This window comes from Cervus canadensis, chromosome 1, assembly GCF_019320065.1.
Source record: "Cervus canadensis isolate Bull #8, Minnesota chromosome 1, ASM1932006v1, whole genome shotgun sequence".
NCBI lineage: Eukaryota > Metazoa > Chordata > Mammalia > Artiodactyla > Cervidae > Cervus > Cervus canadensis.
This window is the reverse complement of record NC_057386.1, coordinates 42,050,616-42,077,653: the sequence shown is the minus strand read 5'-3', so window position 1 is coordinate 42,077,653 and position 27,038 is coordinate 42,050,616. Positions and strand designations below refer to the sequence as shown.

At 39.1% G+C, this 27,038-nt stretch overlaps 1 protein-coding gene and 2 non-coding genes across 4 annotated transcripts; 2 read left to right on the top strand and 1 right to left on the bottom strand.

Annotated features, from left to right (window-relative positions):
* The first annotated feature begins 47 nt into the window (after positions 1–47).
* Positions 48–26,608, top strand: UTP6 (UTP6 small subunit processome component). Of its 2 annotated transcripts, XM_043480456.1 has the most exons (19): positions 48–232; positions 1,875–1,959; positions 6,316–6,357; positions 6,586–6,678; positions 7,847–7,894; positions 8,348–8,411; positions 9,918–10,036; positions 10,640–10,717; positions 11,901–11,982; positions 12,429–12,510; positions 13,505–13,689; positions 16,505–16,584; positions 17,083–17,160; positions 19,703–19,882; positions 20,753–20,833; positions 21,017–21,126; positions 22,092–22,158; positions 24,313–24,385; positions 25,485–26,608. In XM_043480456.1, exons 1-19 carry the CDS (start codon positions 141–143, stop codon positions 25,640–25,642), a joined length of 1,797 nt encoding a protein of 598 aa, XP_043336391.1. In that variant the 5' UTR covers positions 48–140; the 3' UTR covers positions 25,643–26,608. The 2 variants fall into 2 exon arrangements, with proteins under 2 accessions (XP_043336391.1, XP_043336400.1); XM_043480465.1 differs by lacking the exon at positions 17,083–17,160.
* On the top strand, positions 10,797–10,919 carry LOC122425581. The gene has a single exon (XR_006264918.1). It is a non-coding gene; the product is annotated as a small nucleolar RNA SNORA54 (small nucleolar RNA).
* Positions 18,279–18,385, bottom strand: LOC122424847. Its single transcript, XR_006264574.1, has one exon. It is a non-coding gene; the product is annotated as a U6 spliceosomal RNA (small nuclear RNA).
* Positions 26,609–27,038: the final 430 nt, after the last annotated feature.

The window sequence follows — 27,038 nt, the reverse complement described above, 5'->3', positions numbered from 1 at the left end:
GGAAGCGGAAAAGGCGGGACTTAGGGCGCTCGTTACGTCAGCACGTAACGGTTTGGTCGGTTCTCGGGATTAGAGGGTGGCCATTTCCTTCGTGTGTCGTCGGTGAGAGGACCTGTGGTGGGTTGTGGAGTTCGGCTATCATGGCGGAAATAACTCAGGAACGTGTAGAGGATCGACTTCCCGAATTACAACAGCTGGAGCGCACTGGACTCTTCAGTGAGGCGGAGATTAGGTGAGAGAGCGGAGGAAAGAGGAAGGGCTGGGGCGGGCAGAGGAGAGGCAGTGGCGTGTGTGTGGCGGGGGCGGATATAGGGGGCAGTTGGGTTTTTATTTTTTGCTAATATGGCGGAAGGCCGTTTACAGATATTTATGTTACCTAGAATTAATTTCTCATTCATTGCTACGGGATGCGTCCTTTTACCCCGCAAACAGTATGTTTCTTCATGGAGCCGAATTTTGAGGCTATAAAGGTGATAAAACCAGGACCCCTAACGGTTAACAGCTAGCAGCAGCCCCGACACAGTAGCGGGGGTCGGAAGGGGAGTCAGACAAGTGAAACATTTTTTTCACGGTACAGTGTGCTGTAAGTTGCTTGTAGCCGAGTGTACTGCTTAAAGATGCCAACAGAGTGCTGTGCGCCTAGGGGTATATGTGAGTGCTCTGTTGCGTCTCACTCTGCGACACCATGAACAGACTGTAGCCCGCTAGGTTCCTCAGTCCATAGAGTTTTACAGGCAAGAATGCTGGAGTGGGTCCCCATTTCCTACTTCAAGGGATATTCCCGACCCAGGGATTGAACCGGCGTCTCTTGCGTCTCTTTACCACTGGACCGTCGGTCCACGAGTGATAGTTTTTTCTGAAGACTTGACTTTGGGGATCATTTAATTCTGTTTCATGTTTTATCCTAGGGCTTAGTGAACCACGACCAGCATGTAGTTATTCATTAGTTTGTTAAAATTTAGTTTAATCGTTTTTAATAGCTTTCTGTGACTTTTTTCATTTTACAGTGACTGCAAATGCAGTACTGTAACTATGGGAACCTTTAACATTTGTTAATGAAACATAACATATTGTTAATTCTTTAATAATTGTTTGGTAAATGTTATTGTTACCGTTAAATAGAGGCGATTTTTGGTCTTGCACATCTTGCTTTAATTCTAATATACCCATGTTCATTTCTTTTTTTTTTTTTTTTTTTTTTTTTTAAATTTTTATTAGTTGGAGGCTAATTACTTCACAACATTTCAGTGGGTTTTGTCATACATTGATATGAATCAGCCATAGATTTACACTTATTCCCCATCCCGATCCCCCCTCCCACCTCCCCCATGTTCATTTCTTAAATACAGCGAGTCTTGCACCATAAGCCCTTTGTAGTAATGATACTGGTAGAGACAATCCAGGTTGGTGTTTTTCCTAATCTGCTTGTTTTTTCCTAAATCTGCTTGTTCTTTCCTAAAGAAAGAAATTTGTTTATTATTTAACAAATAATAAGGAAAGAAATTGGTTTATTGTTTAAACTGAAGTGACCTGAATTTGGAGGAAAAGAAATCTTTGCTGGTGGGACTATCAGTGGTCCAGGCAGTCAATTGAGGTGATTTACATGAAAGTTTTAAAGTACATCTTCATGCTCTTGAGACCACATAAGTCCTGAAACTAATAAATATTGTAAATCAATTATGCCTTAGTAGTAATAATAAAGAATACAGAAGTGATTGTATAAGAGAATATTTGCTTAATGAAGGATAATTATTTGGGAATTAATGTTTTGGCAAATATATGTTTTAAATATATTGAAAATAGACTTTTAAAATTCCAAAGTCTTTAATTTCTGCCTATGTCAAGTGTTACATTTTAAGTGGCTTTCTCCTCAGGGCAGTCATTAGGAAGACTTTAGAACTAGAATATGGAATACAGCGAAGAAGTCTTTCAAAGGACAGCTTTATCAGATATGTTCAGGTGAGTAATTTTACTACCTCTGAATCCCCTCACAAATTTAAAATCAGTAATAGAATAGTTAGCTTGATGTCAGTTTCTTTTGAACTTCTGGAACTGATGGTGAGTAGAAAGGCAGTTTTTGAACAGGAATAGAGGTGACTTGGGAATAGTGTTGCTCTGCTAAAGCTTTAGTCCTTGGAAAACAACTTTTTATTATTCTGTAGGGTTAGTACATCAGAGATTCCAAAAAACCGGTGTGTTGGAATTTCAGCAAGAGATTTGATTATGTCTTGTGGGGAAAAATAAAGGAGCGTGAGTTTGATGCTAGCAGGTGGTTAGAAAGTTAATATTAGATGCTTGTAGTCTGTTGATTTAGAAAGAGGTTAGATTTGCTACAAGATTCTTCAGTCCTGTGAATGAATGGAAGAATTGAGTGAAGATAAAATATATACTAGATCAATTTTCAGTTTGGCGAGAATAATCTGTTGGAGGACAAATTCAGGATTCAGAAAGAACCCAATAAGGAGATGTTGTAAGTCTTACACTTTAAGACTAATAAACATTATAAGAGTAAAGGGTCTAAAGCTTAGATTAAAAAAAAACCTAGTTTAAAAAAAAAAACCTAGTTAATGAATGATATATGATTAAGAATGATACCTGGCTAAGAATCTTGTATTTGAAAGGTGCTAAGGTTTAATAGAATAGCAAGGAGAGATAAGAAAGCCTTTCTAAATGATCAGTGCAAAGAAGTAGAGGAAAACAATAGAATGGGAAAGACTAGAGATCTCTTCAAGAAAAATAGATACACCAAGGGAACATTTCAGGCAAAGATGGGCACAATAAAGGACAGAAACTGTATGAACCTAACAGAAGCAGAAGATATTAAGAAGAGGTGGCAAGAATACACAGAAGAACTACACAAAAAAGATTTTCATGACCCAGATGGCCATGATGGTGTGATCACTCACCTAGATCCAGACATCCTATAGTGTGAAGTCAAGTGGGCCTTAAGAAGCATCACTACAAACAAAGCTAGTGGAGGTGATGGAATTCTAGCTGAGTTATTTCAAACCGTAAAAGATGGTGCTGTTAAAGTGCTGCACTTAATAGGCCAGCAAATTTGGAAAACAGCATGGTCACAGGACTGGAAAAGGTTAGTTTTCATTTTCAGCCCAAAGAAAGGCAATGTCAAAGAATGTTCAAACTAATGCACGGTTGCACTCATCTCAAAAGCTAGCAAAGTAATGCTCAAAATCTTTCAAGCTAGGCTTCAGCAATACATGAACCAAGAACTTCCAGATGTTATAAAAGTCAGAGGGAGAAAAAAAAAAAAAGGCAGAGGAACCAGAGATCAAATTGCCAACATCCGCTGAATCATAGAAAAAGCAAGGGAATTTCAGAAAAACATCTACCTCTGCTTCGTTGACTATGCTAAAGCCTTTGTGTGGATCACAACATACTGGAAAATTCTGAAAGAGATGGGAGTACCAGACCACCTTACCTGCCTCTTAAGAAACCTGTATGCAGGTCAAGAAGCAACAGTTAGAACTGGATGTGGAATAATGGACTGGTTCCAAATTGGGAAAGGAGTACGTCATCCTGCTTATTTAACTTATATGCAGAGTACATCATGCAAAATGCCGGGCTGGATTCAACAGAAATTAGATCCCTTCCTGTTGAATAGCTAAATGTGTTGGGAAAACTTTAAATCTTCTAAAAATAATGAATGACTTCAGGTTGGGAAGAGTTTCTTTTTTATTTTTGTTTTTTAAATTTTGTTTTTATTATTTCTTTTAAACACCAAGAACATTTTGTATTGCGGTATAGCCGATTAACAGTGTTGTGATAATTTCAGGTGAACAGGGAAGGGACTCAGCCATACATATATATACATGTATTCATTCTCCCCCAGGCAGGCACATAACATTGAGTAGAGTTCCATGGGCTATACAATAGGTTTTTTGTTGGTTATCCATTTTAAATGTAGTAGTGTGTACATGACCTTCCCAAAGTGACTGTTCCTTCCCTCTGGCAACCATGAGTCTGTGTTCTGAGTCTCTTTCTGTTTGGTGAATACGTTCATTTGTGTCTTTTTTTTTTTTAATTTTAAAGATTCCATATGTAAAGGATGTATGAGATTTCTCCTCAGGAAAGGTTTCTTATTTAAATTGAAGTGTAGTTGATTTACTATGCTGTGTTCATTTCTGGTGGATAGCAAAGTGATTCAGCTATTCATACACATATATGTGTGTGTACATATACACATAAAATCTTTTTCGTATTCTTTTCCGTTATGGGTTATCACATGATATTGATTATAGTTCCCTGTGCTATATACAGTAGGACCTTGTTGCTTATGTATCTTATATATAGTAGTGTGTGTATCAGAGAAGGCAGTGGCACCCCACTCCTGTACTCTTGCCTGGAAAATCCCATGGACGGAGGAGCCTAGTAGGCTGCAATCCATGGGGGCGCTGAGAGTCAGACACGACTGGGTGACTTCACCTTCACGTCACTTTTCTGCGTTGGAGAAGGACATGGCAACCCACTCTAGTGTTCTTGCCTGGAGAATCCCAGGGACGGGGGAGCCTGGTGGGCTGCTGTCTGTGGGGTCACAAAGAGTCAGACATGACTGAAACGACTTGGCAGCAGCAGTAGCACCAATAGTCTCTAGGTCTGTCCATTTTGCTGCAAATGGCCTTATTTCATTCTTTTTTTATGAGTGAGTTGTTAAGCACAAACCATGAAAGAGAAGACCAATTTGATTCTTAAAGGTAGAAATTTCTGTGCAAAAAGGAAAAGATAAATAATGTAAAAAGACAAGCCACAAAATGAGATAAAATATTTGCAGTACATATAGTAATAATCTAGAATAAGTAAAGAACTAAAAATCAAGAAAAAATGACAAGTGGAAAGAAAATGAAAACAGGAGAGCTAGGAACATGCAGTTCACAAAGGGGAAGCATCAGTCATTGGTAAACTTATGAAAAGATGTTCACCTTTCTAGTAATCAGGTAAATATCGATTAAGACCAGGGTGCACTACTGCTTTATGGCATCACATTTACAGATATCTTAAAGATTGACATTATTAGTATATAGTTTGTTCCACTACTTTGAAGAGCAATTTGGCACTATCATAAAATCGGAGATGCATGTATTCTGTGACCCAGTGGTTTCATTCATTCATAACAGTGTATATTAAGGGCCTGTTACGTACATGGCACTAGCCAGTCCAGTGGGGGTACAAAAATAAACAGACAAAAATCATTGCCTTTAGGAGCTTACATGTTAGTAGCAAAGTTCCTGGATGTATCTACAAGAAGATCTGTTGAAGAATATTAATTTCAACTTTCTGTAATAGAAAAATTGGAAACAAATACTATCACAGGAGAAAGGATAGGTAAATTGCACTTTCTTACAATGAAATACAGCACTTAAAATGAATGGACTTGAATTCCGTGTGACAACAAGGATATATCTAAAGTCATAATGTTGAGTAAAATAATGGAGTGATGGGTTCAGTATGATACCATTTGTATCAAGTTTAAGAGCATTTAAGACTGTATTACAGTAATTGAAGTCATGCTTGTTAATGATAAACTCAGTCAAGATAGTCATTTCCTCTGGGGAAGAAGAAGAGTAGAATCAGACATGGTTCATAGGGGCTTTGCCTTTATTTGAAATGTTTTGTTTCTAAAAATATCTTGAAGCAAATACAGTAAAATGTAGGCTTTGATGTAACTGGTAGCTGCTTGAATGTTCTGTATGTTTGAAATATTTTGTTAGTTTTAAAAGGAAGCATGAGATCTTGTAAGGTTCTGTGCTTTCTTTTTCTAGTATTCCCGCCCCCCCTCCCTGCCCGGTAGTTTTCAGGCTTAGAGAGGAATTATACAGTAGTGGTTTTTGGAGAGTCTTAGAGGTTCTCAGGGGTCCTTTAGAGGTGAGGGTAGGGAGAGCCAATTAGGGACTGTTTCAACTAGTACAACCCTGTTTATCTGCTTTATTTGCTTGTACATCGGCTAAAATATTTGAATGGTTGATTTACTGAAAGTTGGCACACACTGTTGTAGACTAGGTTAGATTGATATAGTAAATCATAAGTCTTACAGCTTTAGTAGTATATGTTCTTTTATCTAAGATATTTGTATTCTAATGTATGTATTTGTGAGTTTTATAGATGTAAGGTGCATTTTCAGAGAATGCTAGATACTTACCGTAAATTAGGGTTTCTTGATAGAAAGTTATCTTCTGTTTTATACTCTTGATTTTTATTTACTTTATAGTTTTATAGCCTCTAAGTAAAAGGTTATAATATTTCTGGTTTTCTTTTTTTTTTTTTTTGGTTTTCTTTTTTATGTATGTTTTTCTTTCACAGTATGAAATTGAGCTTTTGGAGCTGATCCAGAAAAGAAGAGCTGTAAGTAGATTTTCTGAAAGTTGGAAAAAATACAGTATTAATTAATATGACTCTAGAACTTGGGTTTGGGAAGCAATTGGCACTGATAATTGTGTGGTAGTGTGCTCATAGTGATATTTTTAACTGTGTGCTTTCTCTGTCAGTACTGTTTAAGATCAAGTGGGAATGCTGGTTTGGATAAGTGGGATTAAGCTGAGGCTTTTTTTTTTTTTTAATGTGCTTTTTCAGCGTGTTGGATATACATTTAAGAAGGATGAGATTGAGGACCCTATGATACGTCGGATACAGAGTGTCTTCCAACGTGCATCGATTAAGTGGAAAGTAAGTGTTCAGTGTGTCCTTAACTGTAAGAGATGTGAGGACATGTATGTGTTATGACTTGGATGCTCAAGTGTGAGGTTGTGGATTCTTATCATGGGTATCTTGATGCTTATTCTCGTGATAGTATCATTACTTGAAACCATATTATCAACCATTAAGAAAATTGATTGCATTACCTTAGAGTTATTTTTTGAGGATGATGCTGAAAACAGTGGATTTCATACATATTTAAGGATCATAAAATTATCTGAGGTGTGTGTGGTTATGTCTCTAAGTAAAATACCCTGAAGACTTGAGGTGGAAGAAAAGGTGAGAGTTGTTGTTCAGTTGCTAAGTGGTGTCTGACTTTGCAACCCCATGCCAGGCTTCCCTGTCTATCTTCCCTTCATTATCTCCCAGAGTTTTTCCATTGAGTCGATGATGCCATCGAACCATCTCATCCTGTCGCCCCCTTCTCCTCCTGCCCTCAGTCTTTCCCAGTGTCAGGGTCTTTTCCAGTGAGTAGGCTTTTTGCATCAGGTGGCCAAAGTATTGGAGTTTCAGCTTCAGCATCAGTCCTTCCAATGAATATTCAGGGTTGATTTCCTTTAGGATGGACTGGTTTGACCTTGAGAGTAGGGGCAGCAGCTCAGTAAGTTGGTTTTTCTTCAAGTTTGGTTCTGGGGCCAGGATATATTATCTGGGAAGTACTCTGGTTTCTTGGGAATGACAAATTTTAATTTGCGACTCCTAATTGAGACCATTTCAGAAGTGCTTCTTCTTTTTTTTTTTTTTTGAGAAGTGCATTTAAAAAAATATATTTCCTTGGCTGTGATGCATGGCATGTGGGATCTTAGTTCCCCAGCCAGTGATTAAACCTGTGCCCCTCGCATTGCAAGCATGGAGTCTTAACCACTGGAGTGCCAGGCAAATCCCTCAAAAGTGCATCAAACAAATTGGATAGATTTTTGTCTTAGAGCATGGGAGGTGGGGGTGAGGGGGAGACAGACAGTTATCATGGTTAAGAGATCTAAAGACTGGGTGAGAGACAGCCTGATAGGCTGAGGGATGTGGTATATAACACATTGGAATTTCTGAAATCTTCCTCTGTTGGAAACAAAATTAATGAATGCAAAGATGTATATAAAATTTCAAATTCAGGCAACTTACTACATTGCTTTTTTTGCAGGATGATGTTAAACTTTGGCTGTCTTTTGTAGTCTTTTGTAGGAAGTGGGTGAGTATTGGGCAGCCCTGTCTTGCTCCCTTTTTCCTTCTTTTGGTTAGCCTGCATGTTAAACCTCATACTTGATTGCTGAACTCTGTTTTATCCTAAGATGTAGGGAAGGTTAGCAAACAGGAAGAGAACTCAAGAATGTGGGACTTCAGTGTAACATTTGTGTGTCTGAATGACTGTGTAGATGGCTTCTATATCAGTTGAAAGGAAAATGACCTTTATGTGTATTTGTTCATTAAAGTTGAAAACATTTTTTAGATAATGTAAAATATTTATCTGTAGTTGTTTAGGTAGAAGAAAGCTCTGAGTGAATCTTTGTTTATATCTTCCTAGCAATAACAGATCTCGCCTCATTGGATTTTACAGGGGGTTACAGTATAGTCCAGATCACTTAGAGGTTCATAGCAATGCCTTTGCTGTGCAGGAAGTAGAATTTTCCGTTTTCTTTTATAGGCTGCCAACGTTCAACTTAGCAAGTTATTTTCTTCCTTGTTGGCCTTTCATTCGAACAAGCCAGGTATGGTGATATCCTCGTTAGTTCTTTATCTACCTTTTTTTGTGGACTCAAGCCATTTTGGAATTTATTTTGCTTTATAAACCTGAAAGAATTATTTTCAGGGCCTGAGCTTAGGATCTTGGCCTCAGCAGGTTTTATTCCTAAATTAGCTGCCTTTTAGTTCATCACTGCCTGCTGTATACTAGTAACTAAGCTACTAGATACTGTATCTGTGGGCAAGAAGGACTGCAGTTCTTTTTAACTGATGGTGGAACTCTTCAGTGCTTTGAGGGGTATTCTGTTTGGAGGCACTCAAATCTGAGGATTTCAGAAACTTAAAGGGGGAAATAGGAATACAGATTTTTACAAGGGTTATTCCTGGACAGCTCAATGGTAAAGAATCCACCTGCTGAGTGGGTTGGGAAGGTCCCCTGGAGAAGCAAATGGCAGCCCACAGTATTCTTGCCTGGAAAATTGTGGGCGGGTTACAGTCCATGGATCACAACGAGTTGGACGCGACTTAGTGACTAAGAGCAGCAGTGGCACTGCACAGGGAGGAACTCAAGGAGAAAACCTCCTCTTGTGAACAGCGATATTTTATAGTGGAGATGCTTCAGTGTCCTCGAGTATTAGGCTTACCCTACACAAGATTCAGAATTGGCTGCGTTTGGCAGCAGTTGATTCAGAAGGATTCAGCTGGAAGGCGGTAGTGCTTTCAGCAGCCTGGAGGTTTGTCTCAGATGTGAGAGCATGAGAACACATGAGTGGGCAGAGGAGAGAAGACCCCTGGAGGCATGTAGCTTCCAGGTATTGTATATATGAACTCTGCTCAAAACTCTTGTTTCAAAAGTCACATGCTCAAGAAAGTGCAAAGCAGTGGCTCTGTACTGTTCAGAGTTCTCCTAGTCCAGACACAGTTAACAATCATGGGCCATTTTTACCAAAAGCAGTCTTCTCTGGTAATAGCTGATTCTGTGAAGTTTCTAGGAGAGAGCTAGAATGTTAACTCAAGGTTAATTTCTCATGTAGAAGGGCAAAGGTTTTTTTCTTTTAAAGCCTTTATTCCCAGTAGGTACAGTAGAAAAAATTTTAAATTATGAGTCATTTGAAAGAAATCATTAATATTTAAGTCATTTTTCATTTAAATGAAAAATGATTTAAATACAGAGAAAAGAGCAAAATAATTTATTTAATTGACTCTAAGATGGACAATTTTTCCCAGCGTTTTAACACTTTTAAAATTTTTATGTGACTTAAAAATGAGATGATTGACCTTGGATCTGATGAAATAGAGTAATAGACACATGAGTACCCACAGATGTTAACATTTACGAGTTCGGTTCAGAACACTTTTTCGTTTTAGATAAAGGAGCAGTACTTTATAAACTGTTGGAAACTCAGTATCTCCATCCCCTTCTTCTTGATTGTCAAGGTTAAAAAAAGTTGGGTATAAAAATGGGAGCATTGGTCTTTTCATACCTGACTTGATTACTTGATTGAAATGAAGTTGGATGTCTTCCACTATAGGTTTGTGGATTTTGGCGGCCAAATGGGAAATGGAAGACTGCTTTTCTGCAGAAAGTGCAAGACAGCTATTTCTTCGGGCTCTGCGCTTTCACCCACGTTACCCGAAACTTTATGAAGAAGTGAGTGTGTGTGCACATAAGATGAGAGTAATGGCTCTGTTTGGTCCTCTGGAGAAGACATGTATGCTTCATTAAGTTAAAAAGGCTTTGATTTATGGAGTCTCAGGATAAGTAAGGGAGCTGCTGGGGAAAAGGGGCCAGAAGAGTATTTATTTCTTGGCCAGTAGTAGGTGTTTACGTTGTTCATTTTTAGTGAGAGATGGAGACTCCTACCTTCCCATTATGGTGGGAGGGATAGGGAGCTGAACCTTACCTTTCTTTAGTTGAGGCTTAAGGTTCATCTTTATACTTTTGTACATATGTATATATGCACTCGTTTATTGACTCTCCCCTCCCATCGTCTCCTCCCGTCCACTTCTTCCTCCCCTCGTCTCCCTTCCTGCTTCTTTTGCTCTTTTTTCTGTAAAATCTGGCATGGCCAAAAGCAAAAGAGCAAAAAACCATACCTTATCAATGTCAGCTAGTTTCATAATAAGGTAAAATACAACAGTCTCTCCAAACTTTTCAGATCTGATACTTACAAGTAAGAAGTATCATCTTACATATTTCTAACTAAAAAATTATCTCCAAAGGTAATTAGTTTGTTATTTCCTTTTTGTGTAGTACTTTAGGATGGAGTTGATGCATGCTGAAAAATTGAGGAAGGAAAAACAAGAGTTTGAAAAAGCCGACATGGATGTGGTAAGATCCTAATATACTGTCACTTGTTAAAAAGATAAGAGTGTTTGGAATCTGCTTAGGAGTAAAAGAAAGTCTTTGGGAGCACTGTTCGTGACCTTCTGGTCTGCCTGTGGCTGGTGGGTTCCATTCCAGTGCCATAGCAGCTCCAGCACCATGTGACTGACTGCCTGGAGGCTCTCGGTTTAAGGTCTTGGAGACAAAGTGAGATAAAAAGAAAATCTTCAGAGTTTTTCTTTTTTTCTTTTTTAAAATTTATTGTTCGCTGCACTGGGCCTTTATTGCTTCATGGGGGCTTTCTCTAGTTGTGAGCGGGAGCTACTCTAGTTGTTGTATATGGGTCCTAGAGTGTGCAGGCTTTAGTAGTTGTAGCACGTGGGCTCAGTAGTTGGAGCACATGGACTTAGTTCTCCAAGGCATGTGGAATCTTTCTGGACCAGGAATCGAACACATATCCTCTGCATTGGCATGCGGACCATCCAGGAAGTCCCAGAATGTATTTTTCATTCCAGCTTAATATTTGGAAACTTCTAATGTCCTGCATTGACTTAATTAACATGGGCCTAGTAGTAAAGATGGAATTCTGTGCTTTTAAAATAAACTCTTGGACTCATTGGAGTGGCCCTTGAAATTATTCCTGATGGAATGGCCAAAAACTCTTCTTTATGATCTCATTCAGTGATATGTTAATGGTTCTAAGGAGCTCAAGAAAGGTGGTGAAATGTATGATCCCTAGCTTTCTTTGTTTTTTTATTCATGTAATTTTTTACCTGACAGAGTGAGTTTAAAGAAGTAAGTTTGAGGATGTCAGAGCTGAAAAAGGAACTTCGCTATCTGTTACAGTGGTTTCCAGCTCTGAACTTTTTAAACTAGCTAAAATTTTACATAGAAGGGTAAACAAAGCACGTAAAACCTGACCTATTAACGGCAAAATGGAGAGTAGGGCCTTAAGCCGTGTGATCTTGCTATAACTCTAGGAGCCTGGGAATGCAGTTGTAAGATCAAAGATCTTGTTCAGGCTGCACATTTGACAACTGAGGGAAACTGGCCTAGAGAGAGGTGTGATTTGTGTCATGTGTGATTGTTGTCATGTGGCACAGTTAGTCTAGGGTTGTTAATTTTCACCCTAGTGCTTTTTCTACTTGTGACCACCATCTGTTCAGTTGTTTAACATCACACTCTTTAGGGGAATCTCAAGCATGCTGAAGAAGTCCTTACGGGCGAGTTGGCACGGATCGTCTATAAGAATTCTATAAGTGTAATTAAAAGTAGGTATCTTTTGAAAACTTATTTATGGTGGGAAAATGAAACACTCTATTTATAATGAGGAAGACCATTAGCCTGTTTTGAAAATTTCTGTTGGAATGTGTAAAACTCATGATTATAGGAAATAGTGTCCTGTTTCTTTAAGAAAATGCAGATTTCCCCTTGGGTTATAACCATGTTTTGATAAGTTTTTGAGTACCTAAATCATGTGGGAAGTTGAAAAGAAGTAAATGATTTAATTAAGTTCCTTTTTGCCCTAAGACACTTAGAATAAAAGTTAAAAGTACTTAATGAGTACTCAGATACTAACGAAGACTGTATAGTGGGACTGTTATTTTCTTCCCCATTTTCTCTTCCCATTTTATAAAAAAAAACAAAACTAATGCTAGTACTTCGAGAAAGTGCTTCTTTAGAGTCTTACTCCACTCCCCTGCTTTTAAAATTTTAGGTGCAAAATTTCATGTGTCACTGCTTTCAATTGCACAGCTGTTCGACTTTGCCAAAGATCTGCAAAGAGAAATTTACAATGAGTAAGTAAAGTAGTGGAAAGGTGAATATGTCAGTTTTGATCTTAGGGTAGTGATTTAAGTTGGATATTTAGAGAAGGGGGAGGAAGATACATAAAATTCTTGGGGAGAAAGCTGGTTTTGGACTATTATATCACAGTACATAAATGTATTTTTTAAAAATATTTATTTGGCTATACCAGGCCTTAGTTGTGGCATGTGGGATCTAGTTCCCTGACCAAAGATCGAACCCAGACCTCCTGCATTTGGAGCATGGAGTCTTAACCACAGGACTGCCGGGGTAGTCCCTGAAAAATGTATTTTTGGAGAAGTTGTTTGACTCACTTACTGGCTTTCCTTGGGAAATAGTTTATCTTTGTTCAGCAAGAAATATATCCTATAGCTTATGTAAAAGTCTATTCTTGCTTTCCTGACGTGTTTTTTGTCCTTAAGATGAGAGTGAGTGAATGTTTAAAGTTCAGTGCTACAGGTAATCAGACTTTATTGTTTTAATGTCTGGTTGTATGGTTGAAGAATTATTTGCAGCCTAACTTGTGGGTCCTTCACTCTTGGGAGGACTCTTACTTTGATAGGAGGTAAGATAGAACTTGGATCTGTTTGCTCTGTGGATACCTTTAGGTTTTTGGTAGAGGATTAGACTCCTATTAGAGAAAACCCAGAGCCTGGTTATGAGAAGGTTCTCCTGGGCTCGAGAACCAGGACAACCAATCTTGTCACACATACCTGCCTTTGACTTTGACATCTAATTTGTAAGCTAATATTTATGAATGAGAGTCTGCAGTTAACAAGTGTGGATGCTTGTTAATGGATGGACCGTTCTCATTCATTGATATTTACATAGTGAGGGTGAAGACATCTGAAGAGCCTGTGGGAAATGACTCTTGTGATGAGGGAATTGATAAAGAAGTGTTCACCGTACATTTTCAGAGCATTGGGACTCTCTGTTCTGATAGTCTGAATCAGTTACATGTCCTAGGTTGATATCACTATTTTTTAGCCTTAAGGCTCTGCACACAGACGACCCCCTTACTTGGGACTATGTGGCCCGGCAAGAATTAGTGATTAAATCACAGCCAGGAGAAGAGCTGCCTACAACTAAACAAGCCAAAGCGAAGGAGGTGGGCCGCCGGGAAGAGAGGTGCTGTGCTGTGTACGAGGAGGCGGTAAAAACTCTGCCCACAGGTGAGCTTCCCCAGGCCCTGTGCCCCGAGCAGCGATGGTGTTCCTGAGTGGGAACCTGGAGCTTCATTGTCAGGAACAGAATCAGTTCTGGAACCTCTGTGGTAGCTTACAGTGTGCCTGGCTGGCTTTCCACTTCTTTCTCTTTTATGATCTTCCCTGAGAGCTGTGGCATTTGTTCATTTATTTGGGGAAATAAATTATACTTCAGTTCAGTTGGTCTGTTGTGTCCGACTCTTTGCAACCCCATGGACTGCAGCACGCCAGGCTTTCCTGTCCATCACCAACTCTTGGAGCTTGCTCAAACTCCTGTCCATCGAATTGGTGATGCCATCTAACCATCTCATCCTCTGTTGTCCCCGTCTCCTCCCGCCTTCAATCTTTCCCAGCATCAGGGTTTTTTCCACTGAGTTGGTTCTTCACAGCAGGTGGCCAAAGCATTGGAGTTTCAGCTTCAGCATCAGTCCTTCCAATGAATATTGAGGACTGATTTCCTTTAGGATGGACTGGTTGGATCTCCCAGCTGTCCAAGGGACTCTTAAGAGTCTTCTCCAACACCGCAGTTAAGGAGCATCACTTGGGTGCTCAGCTTTCTTCAATAGTCTAACTCTCACATCTGTGTGTGACTACTGGAAAAGCCATAGCTTTGACTAGACGGACCTTTGTTGGCAAAATAATGTCTCTGCTTCTTAATATCCTGTCTAGGTTGGTCATAGCTTTTCTTCCAAGGAGCAAGCGTCTTTTAATTTCATGGCTGCAGTCACCATCTGCGGTGATTTTGGAGCTCCAGAAAATAGTCTGTCACTTGTTTCCCCATCTATTTGCCATGAAGTGATGGGACCAGATGCCATGATCTTAGTTTTCTGAATGTTGAATTTTAAGTCAACTTTTTTCACTCTCCTCTTTCACTTTCATCAAGAGGCTCTTCAGTTCTTTGCTTTCTGCCATAAGGGTGGTGTCATCTGCATACCTGCGGTTATTCATATTTCTCTCGGCAGTCTTGATTCCAGCTTGTGCTCCATCCAGCCCAGTGTTTCTCATGATACATTCTGCATATGAGTTAAATAAGCAGGGTGACAATATACAGCCTTGACATATGCCTTTCCCCACTTGGAACCAGTCTGTTGTTTCATGTCTGGTTCTAACTGTTGCTTGACCCGCATACAGATTTCTCAAGAGGCAGATCAGGTGGTCTGGTATTCCCATCTCTTGAAGAATTTTCCACAGTTTGTTGTGATCCACAGTCAGAGGCTTTGGCGTAGTCAATAAAGCAGAAATAGATGTTTTTCTCAAACTCGCTTGCTTTTTGGTGAGCGAGTTGGCAATTTGATCTCTGGTTCTCTGCCTTTTCTAAATCCAGCTTGAACATCTGGAAGTTCACGGTTCACATGCTGCCGAAGCCTGGCTTGGAGAATTTTGAGCATTACTTTGCTAGCCTGTGAGATGAGTGCAATTGTGTGGTAATTAGAGCATTCTTTGGCTTTGTCTTTCTTTGGGATTGGAATGAAAACTAACCTTTTCCAGTCCTGTGGCCACTGCCGAGTTTTCCAAATTTGCTGGCATATTGAGTGCAGTACTTTAACAGCATCATCTTTTAGGATTTGAAATTGCTCAACTGGAATTCATCACCTCCTCTAGCTTTGTTCATAGTGATGCTTCCTAAGGCCCACTTGACTTTGCATTCCAGGATGTCTGGTTCTAGGTGAGTGATCACACCATTGTGGTTATCTGGGTCATGAAGATCTTTTTTGGTATAGATTTTCAGTGTATTCTTGCCACCTCTTTTTAGTACCTTCTGTTTCTGTTAGGTCCATACCATTTCTGTCCTTTATTGAGCCCATCTTTGCATGAAATGTTCCCTTGGTATCTCTAATTTTCTTAAAGAGGTCTCTTGTCTCTGCCATTCTGTTGTTTTCCTCTGTTTATCTGAGGTTATTGATATTTCTTCTTGCAATCTTGAGTCCAGCTTGTGCTTCATCCAGCCAGACATTTCGCATAGTTTGCATATAAGTTAAATAAGCAGGGTGACAATATACAGCCTTGACGTACTCCTGCTTTGGAACCATATTGTTCCATGTCCAGTTCTGACTGTTGCTTCTTGACTTGCATACAGATTTCTGAGGAGGCAGGTCAGGTGGTCTCGTATTCCCATCTCTTGAAGAATTTTCCACAGTTCGTTGTGATCCACACAGTTAAAGTGGCCCCATGGACTGTACAGTCCGTGGAATTCTCCAGGCCAAAATACTGGAGTGGGTATCTGTTCCCTTCTGCAGGGGATCTTCCCAACCCAGGGATTGAACCCAGGTCTCCCTCATTGCAGGTGGATTCTTTCCCAGCTGAGCCACAGGGACCCCAAGAATACTGGAGTGGGTAGCCTATCCCTTCTCCGGCGGATCTTCCTGACCCAGGAATTGAACCAGGATCTCCTGCATTGCAGGCAGATTCTTTACCAACTGATCTATCAGGGAAGCCGAAATTATACTGAGGAAATGATATTTCAGAAGAGTGCTTAGTCATCATTCCTTGATTATTTCCTGTTACACATTTACTTCACAAATTTTGTAATACTGGGAAGAGTAGCGGGTACCTAACATGGATAGGCTTTTTTTTTTTTTTTAAGGCTTTTAATGTTTATATTTCTGCCATTTCTCAGTTGTTTTGCCCTCAATATTTGAGATATTTGATAGACTGTAATCAGAATAATTTATTTTTTTCCACTTCAAACTTTTCCTCAGGAGTTTTTCCTGAGAAGATGTGAGGACTGTTAGACTAAAATAATTGGTGGTGGTCTGATTAACATAAGCTTTGACTTTTTCAGAGGCTATGTGGAAGTGTTACATGAACTTCTGCATGGAGAGGTTTACTAAGAAGACAAGCAGTCGCCTCCTCAGAAAGAAGGTATTGACTTCTAAGTGGTTAAAGTGGCTGAGTAGACAATGTCTTCTTTTTTTCATACATATGCACACACACACACTTTTTTTTTTTTTGGCGGGGTGTGAAGGGCTTCATGGCACGTGGGGATCTTAACCCATGCCTCTTGCGTTGGAAGCACAGAGTCTTACCCACTGGACCACCAGGGAAGTTGCGGAAAGTGTTTTCTGAAAGAACATGGGCACAGCTTCTTGGGGTCTGGTGTTTCCAAGAAGGTCATGCCTACGCACTTTTTCCTGACTTGAAAGGTCTGAGTCAGCTGCTTGCTCTAGTTCTGGCCGCCATGGTGGGGGCGCTCTTACTGGGCTGTGCCTGGTGCAGCTGCCCAAAGCCGGGAGTCGTAAGTGAAACCACCTCAGTCCCTTCTCTGAATTCTCAGAAGTAAAACTGCGTCTGTTCCTGTCAGAGGCCAAAGGCCCCTGCTAGGATCTTTGTAATGAACTGAAAAGATTTATTTGATTTCAGAGGCTGGAAAGAACCATGGCTACATTCTGGAAGGCACATGAGCTGAAACTTTTACCAGAACTCCAGTACAGGCAGTTGGTAAGGACACATTCATGCCAATTACACGTACTTCATTGTGGTTGGCTTATGCTTGTGTCGTGTTTTTTAATATATATGGTTTTATAACTAAGCTCATTTGGAAGATTGGCATGGTAGATGTAGAGTTTAGTATTTGGCTGTCAGTATTTGGTATGGGCCAGAAATGAAATCTGTACCAGTAGAGGGAGGAGTGTCATTTAGTGCATAGTGGGAAACACTCAAGAGTCATACTTGGGTGTATTTTGTCTGTCTGTTCATGTTTTCCTGAACCTATGCTTGGCTCAGAGTAACTGTTTGTACAGTAAAGACAGATAAATTCTAGTGTTTTAAAGGACATTTTAGTAAGAAGCATATTAACCCATCCTTATGTTCTGAAGTGGGTAAAGATTAATAGAGACCAGAATAATAGTGGGGTTATTATTATTATTATTAATAGTAGTAGTGTGGGAATGCACAGGTCTAGACTGGATTTTGCCATGTAATAGGCAGACTGCTTAACCCTTCTGAGATTGTTGACTTGATTTTAGAGTGATAGTGATCCTTGTTTTTGCCACCTCGTGAAACTGTTGGGAGCATTACATGAGATTGTGAATGTTAATGTATTTAAATACTTTTGTAGGGGAAGAAAGGACAAAAATCTGTATTTATTGAGTACCTTTTATTTGTACAGTTCTTTTTATTTATATAATATACGTAGTTTTTACATAACTGCCATTGATGTTTTGCTATTTTGTATTCTGTTTTTGTGTTAATATTTTTTCTGTACTTTTTACGTGGATCTACATAAGCAACATGTTAGTAGTGTATCGTGTTATAGAGTGGGTTGCCCTTCATCCGTTATAGCATCTTAGCTGTGAAAAATCCCCTATCTGGATGAGTTCAAGTGCCATGTTTGAGCTGTTATTGAATACTGGCAAGACAGTCATTCGTTCAGCTGTACATTCGTTCAGCTGGATGTCTCGGAGTGCCTTGGTAGTCCTGTTCACGTTCCATTATTGGTTTCTTTTGCCAGTCATAACTCTAACCATTTCATTTTTATTTATTTATTTTTTTTTTTCAAAGTCATGGCAACTTTACTGTCAGTGTGGCCAGGGCGGGGGGAGGGGCCTCAGTCATGAAAAAATATGGAACGCTTCACGAATTTGCGTGTCATCCTTGCGCAGGGGCCATGCTAATCTTCTCTGTATCGTTCCAATTTTAGTATATGTGCTGCCGAAGCGAGCACTCATTTTTATTTTTATATATTTATTTATTTTTAAGTTTCGGCCGCACTGTGTTTCATGTGGCATCTTACTTCCCCAACCAAGGATTGACCCTGCATTCCCTGCATTGGGGGCATGGAGTCTTGACCACTGGACCACCAGGGCAGGCCTGCTCTGGCCATTTCAGACATCATCTCCTCTTTACATTTCTGGCAGTAACCCTTCCAGACCTCCCTGCTTATCACTGATCTAGTGACCTTGCCTTTTGTGGGAGTCCTTCACTGCACTGCCTCTTAACTTCAAATGCTTGGCTGATTGTACACCCATCCTTTCTCCAGATTATTCTCCACAGAATGATCTTTTAAAATCGATTATCAGGTTATCCTGTGGCTTCCCATTGTCCTTTGGATAAAGCTGCTCAGTCTCCTTAATTTGGCCACCGAGGAATTTCCAATCCCTCCAGTTTATATCCCAGCCCTCCAGTCATCCTGTGCTTCGATTTCCTTTTGGATCCAAAGTTTCTATCATCTTTAGCCTCTTGCTCATGTCGGTGGGAGAGTCTTCTCTTTTCCTGGCAATCTCTGCTTTCACCTGAATAATGCCTGATCTTCCTAAAGTCTCGGCTAGATGGGACTTCCATTTGGGGAGCCCTTTCTGATCACTGCCAAAGACAGTGCTTTGTACTCCTGTAGCGTATGATTCTTTTTCTGTGATCATACACATCACATTGTCTCTGGTGCTAGACTGGAGGCGCTGTGGCCATTAGGGAACACACCTTACCTCCTCATTATTGAAGATTCAGTAATAATACACAGTGTGCAGTTACATGCTTGTTGAATGAATGGATTACATATGGCCATTTACTTACTGCTTCACAATTTTATAATGATTGGTTTTAGATTTTTCTGTCCCTGTTACAGTAGTGTGGACACAAGCATTTTTGAACAGATTTCCTCCTGTTCATTTATTCTTGGGTCATACTTGCTAAAGTAAGACTCCACAAGTTTATGCATGAACACGCTTATGACTTTTCAGAGAAATGGTACCAGTTTGTAGTATTCCAGGCTCTTGTTTGATTGAATGAGTTCTTTACCACAACACAGATAATAGTTTTATCTTTACTGATTTTTATATTCTGTTTGGTGGGTGTGGGTTTTATTGCAGTGAACTATGTTATTAACAATTTAGCTTTCAATCTAAATTATTTAGGCCCTTTGCTTTTTGGCTCTTTTCTGTTTTTTCGATAGTCTTTGGGGATAGGAACAGGAGTGGAGGCGAAATTCCAATTAGATAACGTAGATCTCAGCAGTGACTCTTGGATGACCCTTTGTTTTCTGCAGAGCAAGTTGTTGCTGTACCGAGAGTTGTTTAAGGAATCCCTGGAGGTGGCAGACGCTGGGGTGAAATTGTTCAGAAAATCAGAGGAGATGTGGCACGTGAAGCTGGAGGCCATGATTTCGTCAAAGAGCCAGGAGATAAGCAAGGTTTTTAACCAAGCCTTTGAGTACCTGAAACCCCAGGTCTGTGAGTTGGGTCTTTTGCATTTCATTCTATTTGGGAAAACTTTTAAGACTTCAGCCAAAGTGCATTTGGAGTAGACTTGTCAGAGGAGAGCTGTCCTCAGAGTGCATTCATGGTGATGGTTGAAGGATCACGGGTGGAAGAATAACTTCCATTTACTAGCATGTTTCTACGTCTTATTTGAAAATAGACTAAATTATGTAAACTTTTCTACTTCTATATCTGATAAGTGAAAAATATTAATAGAATATTATTTTCACATGCTTCCAAAGCTGAACTTAAGTCTCATTTTAAACATATATATTTCTAAACTCTATAAAGTTTATTTTAAAATTGAAAAAAAATTTTTATGTTTAAAAGAATAAGCTTTAAACCTTCATGGTGAATCTCATACTTGTAGGAGAAAAGCATTCTAGGGGTTAAAGTGGAGAGAAATCATAATTACTTTATTGCTTATCTATGTGAGCTGCTGGGACGTGAGTGAAGTCCAGGCAGTTCAGCCTGGATTAGTTGGTACTTGCGTTGTGATCCTGCACAGCAGACTCCAGATCGTACATAATGACCTGGATAGCTTGGGTGTAATTGTGGGTTGTTGAGTGCTTAACTAACAGATCATTGATAATAGTAACTTTAGGCAGTAGTCCCCAGGAGAGGGGAAGTAGAATTAACAGAATAGTGTTACTTTGGGTGACTGAGTCCAAAGGCTGTCGGTTTTGGCATACCATTCCTGCCAGGCACCAAGGGTTCCATGAGGACAGACTGGGAATGATTTCATATTTCACATATTATTTCGGGGGAACATAACTTTATCGTGACTAGTCAGAGCATGGCACTAAGCTGTCATTTTCTAACTGTTGTATTGTGAGCAGATTTGTCTTCCATTGTGGTTTATTTGGGCAAAGTGGAGTGAAGAGACCGGAAAGCAAGAAGAAGCTGAAATGATCTATAAGGTACAGGCCCCTTCTCGTAAGTCTCATGTGTGGGTAATTAGCAAATAAGCTGGTTGACTAGCTTTCGAAGGGTTTTTTCCTAAAGCACTGTTAATTCAGTGCTCTGGGATGGTTTTGGGAAATTTGTCTTGATACCTAGATGTCTCCTTATGTAGCTTGTTTCTTTTTTCTTTTAAATTTTAGAGAGCTGTCTTTCGTCTCCAAGGAGATGACTCAGCCACTATGAAGGAAATGTACCTGGCTTGGGCTTATCGAAGTGGTGGTTACAAAAAGGCCAGAGATGTATTTAAAAGGTACTTACAGGCACGTGCAGCTGTTGCTTGTCTCTCCACCCTATACCCAGCGCTTGGTACCCAGATTATATGTGAGGAATAAATCTTAAGAGCCTTTTGGTTCATGCCCACTGTGAAAATTTTTTTTTAAAAAGAGAAAGAAGGAGGTAGGTAGCGAATAATTCATTATAATCCCATCATCAAGAGAAAAAGCATTTTAATAATCTTTAAAATTTGTCTTTCACCCCAATAAAAATTAAAGGGACTTTTCTGGTAGTCCCTTGCAATGCAGGGAATATGGGTTTGATCCCTGGTTGGGGAAAGACATGCAGAGCAGCTAAGCCTGCCCACTGCAACTACTGAGCCCTTGCACCACAACTAGAGTCCATATGCCACAGTGAAAGATCCCACATGATCAGCCAAACAAATACTAAAAATAACTCTTCTGTTAAGTTTGTTTTTCACATATCTGAGATTATACTATAATTGCATGCAGTGTACCACTTTTATTGATGAACCTTAGACTTGCCTTTTTCCTGTCAGTAACAATTCTTTAACATTTATTAAAAATAACATGGATATGCCATAATTTATTTGGCCACAGTAACTGCCTTGATGAACCCTACTGCACAAATATTCTTTGTCCATTTTGGAAATTATTTTCTCAGAATATATTCTTAGAAATGGGCTTATTGGTTTCCTTCAAAAAGACCTTGAGATGAAGGAGAGGGAACTTAAAACCCTAAAAGTGAGAAAGAAGAGAACAGGAAGAAAACTGGGTAGGTGTTTGGTGGTGGTGAGGAGTTTAGGCATTGGAGACTGGAAATGGTGAGTGACTGGTGGTCAGGTCCAGTCCCCGCACTGAATCGCAGCCAGAACTTTATCAGACCATGTGTGGTGGGGGCCCTGGCCCAGTATTTACATTCATGGTTTGTAAAAGGCTTTCTGTCTCTGTGGAAGATAACATTTCCCCCCTTCCTCTTTAGTTTACAGGAAAACCGTCCATTTTCAGTTAATTTTTTCAGGAAGATGATTGAGTTTGAGAAGGAGCAAGTAAGTGTCCTGTCTGTGCATTTCTTGTTGGGAAAATGGATTAGCACATACTAATCAATGGCAGCATTTTGTTGTTTAAGAACCTCTCATCATAATACAGTATAATTTCTGGTCTCTTCTTCTAGCCCCTTTTCCATAGATGTGATTTTAGGAATGGTAGTCAAGCAAAGAAGAAGAGAAACCTGTCTGGAAACTAGACAACTCAGACATCAGCTCATATAGCAAGCTACCCCCTGTCTCCACAGTGCCCCGGTTGTCTCTTGTTTTGGGCTGTGCAGTAGAGAGAAGGCACTCATAACTGTGGCTGGTGTTTTTAACTGAACTTGTGAATGAGGAAAAACACAGGAAAATGTCAGTTAAAAAAAGTCCAAATATATCTGTATTCCCATCACCAGTAACACAACCAACCATATTTATTTTTATTTTTGTTGTTTTTTTAATCCTTTATTTACCTATGCAGTTTTGTACTGTTTTACTTCTGATGTTATACGTGGAGTTTTTCTTTTTTTCCTTAACATTATTTTGTAAACATATTCCTGTGTTTTTATATGGTATCATTTGAATGGTTGTCTTGCTAAACCTGTAAGTTTTCTTAACCATCCCATTATGTATAGGATGTTCCCAGATTTTTGGTATTGAAAACAGTGCTGCAAGCATTTTATTTGTATAGATTTTTTTTTTCCCATTTGAATTACTTTCTTGAGATAAATTTCTAGGATTGGAGAATACTGGCTTTTTTTTTAATGGTTCTTTATTTACATATTGCCAGATAGTTTTCTAAAAGTTATACTTACGGTGATCATCGCTGCATATATATGTATATCATTATACTTGTTTTCTCCATATCTTCTCCATGTGTTCAGTTTTGTTTTCTCTTTGGTATTTTGATTTGTGTTTATTATTTTTCTTTGAATTTTGAAAAATTGATAATGAGGTTGAACTCTTACTTTTAAGGTTTTGACCCCTATGTGGGTCAGTGATTTGTTTTTATAGTATGGGAGATAATCTAGCATAATAATTCATAGCCTGACTTTGGATTAAAAACACAGTGGTCATGTACCTTGGACAAGTCACTTAATTTTAACCTTTGACATACTCACCTGTAAAGGAGGTCGTAATATCTGTTTCAGGGGGATATATGAGATCTGATGGAAGACTGGATGGAAAGGACTTTGCCTAGTTACACATTTACTATGAGCCCTTCCTAAAGTGTGATTCTGTCTTTCATATGTGTGTAAGACACGAAGTAAACTGGCTTTCTGTAAGATAGTACAGTCTCAGCAAAGAGAAATTGGAATGAGGACATACTTATTTGACTACATAAAAAGATTTTTAAACTGAAGATGTTTATCTGCTTTGAAAGTGAAACAGAGGAAACAAAGCAGAGGTGAAGAATTAACATTTGTTGGTTGTAAAGGTAGTACTGGCAGGGAGCTGCTCCCTGGCGGTTTAGTGACTGGGACTCTGGGCTTTTAATGCTGAGGCTCAGGTTCAATCCCTGGTCAGGGAACTGAAATCCCAGAAGCTGTGCGGTGCTGCACTGCCCTCGCCCCGCCACACAGACACACACACGGTAGTGGCTACTCTGCTTGGTGAATAATTCATCAGTATTTTAATTGAATCCTTATAGTTGCTCTAAGAGATACTGTTACTCTCATTTTATGGGTGAGGAAACTTGAAGGTCAGAGGGTTCAAAAAACCTGCTAAAGTTCATGTAACTAGTATTTATATACTGTGCCTTGATAGAAACAATTTTTTAAGGTGAGTATGGCTAGTATGTGCTAGAGCCCATATATTCAAGGAAGAAGTCCCTCACCATAGGAAATAGAACCTTCCCCATTTATTTATTTAAGTCCTGTAGGGTTTCACATATACTTTCCTGTGGAGCTGCCGTTGTTCCCTCAAGTGAGAATTGATTAGGCTTTTTGCAAGCCAACAGAGCAAAGTGCTTTTGTCACTGTTTGACATTTATTTCTCTCTGCCACATAGTGCATTTGACTTTTCTCTGGATAAGTTCAGAGTCAGACTGTGTTCATTTAAACCCATCTTTCCTCCCCTTCAAATACCTAATAGACAGTAGTAACAATATGTGTGGAATGAATTTGTGACATTACAAATTAGACTTTTGAGGCAAGATTGTCTGATTATTTATAGGAATCCTGTAAGATGGAAAACTTAAGAGAGTATTATGAGAGGGCTTTGAGAGAATTTGGAACTGTCGATTCTGGTAAGTAAACTTCAGTTATTGACACACAAGCCTGTTTGCATGTGTGGTCTGTAACCTATCATTATGCTTAAGATCGTATTTCTTAACTATTTTTGGGTCATGGCCCTCCTTGAGAATAAAACTTAGCATCCTTCCTCTGCCTCCTCCCTTACTTTGTATGTAATAGCTGCAGACATAATTTTACTGCTGATTTCAAGTTTACAAGCCCAGAACAAACTCCATGGGTCTTTTATTAAGAACTCTGGATTAGAGGGAGATTTGCTTGGTTTGGTTCTTTTAAAAAATGTGGTATTTGTAAGGAAAAGATTAAGGTACGTCAGAACAAAATGGAGTGGGTATTATGTCAGAGGAGTGGTGATAATAATTGACAAAGGTTGTCATGGGGTATTGCCACATTGTCTTAACTTAAAGGACTTGTAAAACCTATTTCTAGGTATAAGTATGTCATGTAAAGTCTGTTGACTTAGGAACTTAAAAAATTACACTTACAGATGTTAAACTCAGATTTTAAATCATACATTAGGTTTTACAAGGTTTCAGCATGCCTTCTGGTGAAATGAATGAAAACAGCATTTTTACTAACGTTAAGCAGGTTTTATTAAGCATGGTGACAAGGTTCTAATAAACTCAATGAGGTAAGTTGAATGTTGAAAGAGACTCAGCAAAATCCTCCCTCTAAAATACTTAGCATTTTTGAGTTTACGAGATAAGTAGACTGTCATGATTAAAGTGAAGTTGTCTACTTAAAAACAAAAGGTTTTGATGTTTCGTACTAAAGAAGCTGAAAGTGAAAGTTGCTCAGTCTTGTCCTACTCTTTTCAACTGCATGGAATAGTCCATGGGATTCTCCAGGCCAGGATGCTGGAGTGGGTAGGCGTTCCCTTCCAAAGAAAGAAGGGAGAGAGGTATTATTTTAGCTAGAAGCCACTCCTTTCTAAAGTAAGAAACTGAGAGAGGTATTATTTCACATAGTTTTCTAGGAAAATAACTGCACAGAGTTGTTTCTTAGAAATCTTGGGTTGAATTGATATTAAATAATTAAGTTGACCTAATAAAGCCTTGTCAGTTATCTCACTGTATGTTTGGATTCCCTTTAAAGATCTCTGGATGGATTACATCAAAGAAGAATTGAACCACCCACTTGGTAGACCTGAGAACTGCGGACAGCTCTATTGGCGAGCCATGAAAATGTTGCAGGGAGAGTCAGTAGAGCAGTTTATGTCTAAACATGCTCTGCATCAAGCCGGCCGTTTGTGAAAAGAGGAAGAGCACAGTCACCTTTGTGAAATAGTGCTATAAGCCCTCTGGGCACATTTGTTTTATGCAGTCATCTGCAGTTTGCCGAGATGGTGTCTCATTTTGAGGCCTGCTTTAATTTTGTTGACATGTTAATCTTGAATTCCAGAAAAGAGAGCTGCTGTTTAATGGCCAGAAACCAGTTGTTGAGGCCAGACTATGTAGGTCCTAAATGTTTTTCAGAATACATGGAAACGATGTAACTGATGTTTTACTACACTTGGTCATGCTTGAGTAGCTCTAATCTAGACCTCTGTTCAGTTAAAATGGGGATGAAAATACAGTTCTGTTTTCTCCTTATAGAAGTATATGTGGTATGCATTTATTGTAAAAGTAAGGAGGGAATAGAGTAATGTTGTAATCTTGTCATCTGGACTTAACTCACTGGTATGATTTCCTTTGTTAGAATTGGATTTATACTGTTAGGTCATTTATTCATTCATTCATTGAGTCCCTGTCACGGGCAAGAAAGAAGACAAGCTTTTGGGATGGAAGTGGGGATGAAAGGAATAGAGCTGATGTCCTGAGTTGGTTGAAGCAGCAGAAGAGGATGCTAGGTATTAGGGAAAAAGTTGTTCTTTGAGAAGATTTTAAGAAATTACAAAAGTGTTTTTGTCTCTGGGACTGATCTGGAGAGAAATAATTACACTGGAGAGACCCAGTAACAAGGAAAGGCAGAGGTAGGGAGTAGCTTAGAAAGAGAAAGGCTCCAGAGGCAAGGATGGAGGGTGGCTTAGAGCAGAGACGGGCATTCTTGGAGCAGAGGAAGTGGTTGTTTGAGTTGTATATCCTTCAACGTAACATGATGTCACTGGGAGAAGCATTCAGTACAGTTTGACTTAACAGTGTTTCACTTAATATTATGTTGTTTTCCATGTTATTAAATAGCCTTGAAAACGTGAAATAAATCCGTAGCATTCCATTGTATAGATGAGTCATGACTTATTTATTAATCGCTTGTGGTTGGACCGTGTGCCATTTTTTCTTAAAAGTGCTGTTGGTGAAGATTCTTAAATATCTTGTTCACATCGCTGGTTATTTCTTTGGAAGACTGACATCTGACAGAATTTCTGTGTTAAAGAATATAATTATTTTAAAGAGTATTGCTAAGTATTGCCAGTTTGCAATGTATGAAAATACTTCCAAGCATCATGGGTATTTTATATATTTTTTACCATTTTAATAAGTGAAAAGTGATATATCCTTGTTTTTTTTTAATGTGCATTTCTTTAATGTTAGTGTATCTTAATATGTTAGACTGTGTTACTGTGTTTTTCCTAGTTCTCTTTTCATGTTTGACTTATTTTTAAATTTTTTAATTTTTTTTTTTTTTTTACAAATTTGTAAGTTTCTTATG

Coding starts and splice junctions, on each gene's coding strand:
- UTP6 (XM_043480456.1), top strand. CDS start 141: ATGGCGGAAATAACTCAGGAACGTGTAGAGGATCGACTTCCCGAATTA. Junction 6,358..6,585: donor TGATCCAGAAAAGAAGAGCT/GTAAGTAGATTT, acceptor GTGCTTTTTCAG/CGTGTTGGATATACATTTAA. Junction 22,159..24,312: donor TTGAGTTTGAGAAGGAGCAA/GTAAGTGTCCTG, acceptor GATTATTTATAG/GAATCCTGTAAGATGGAAAA.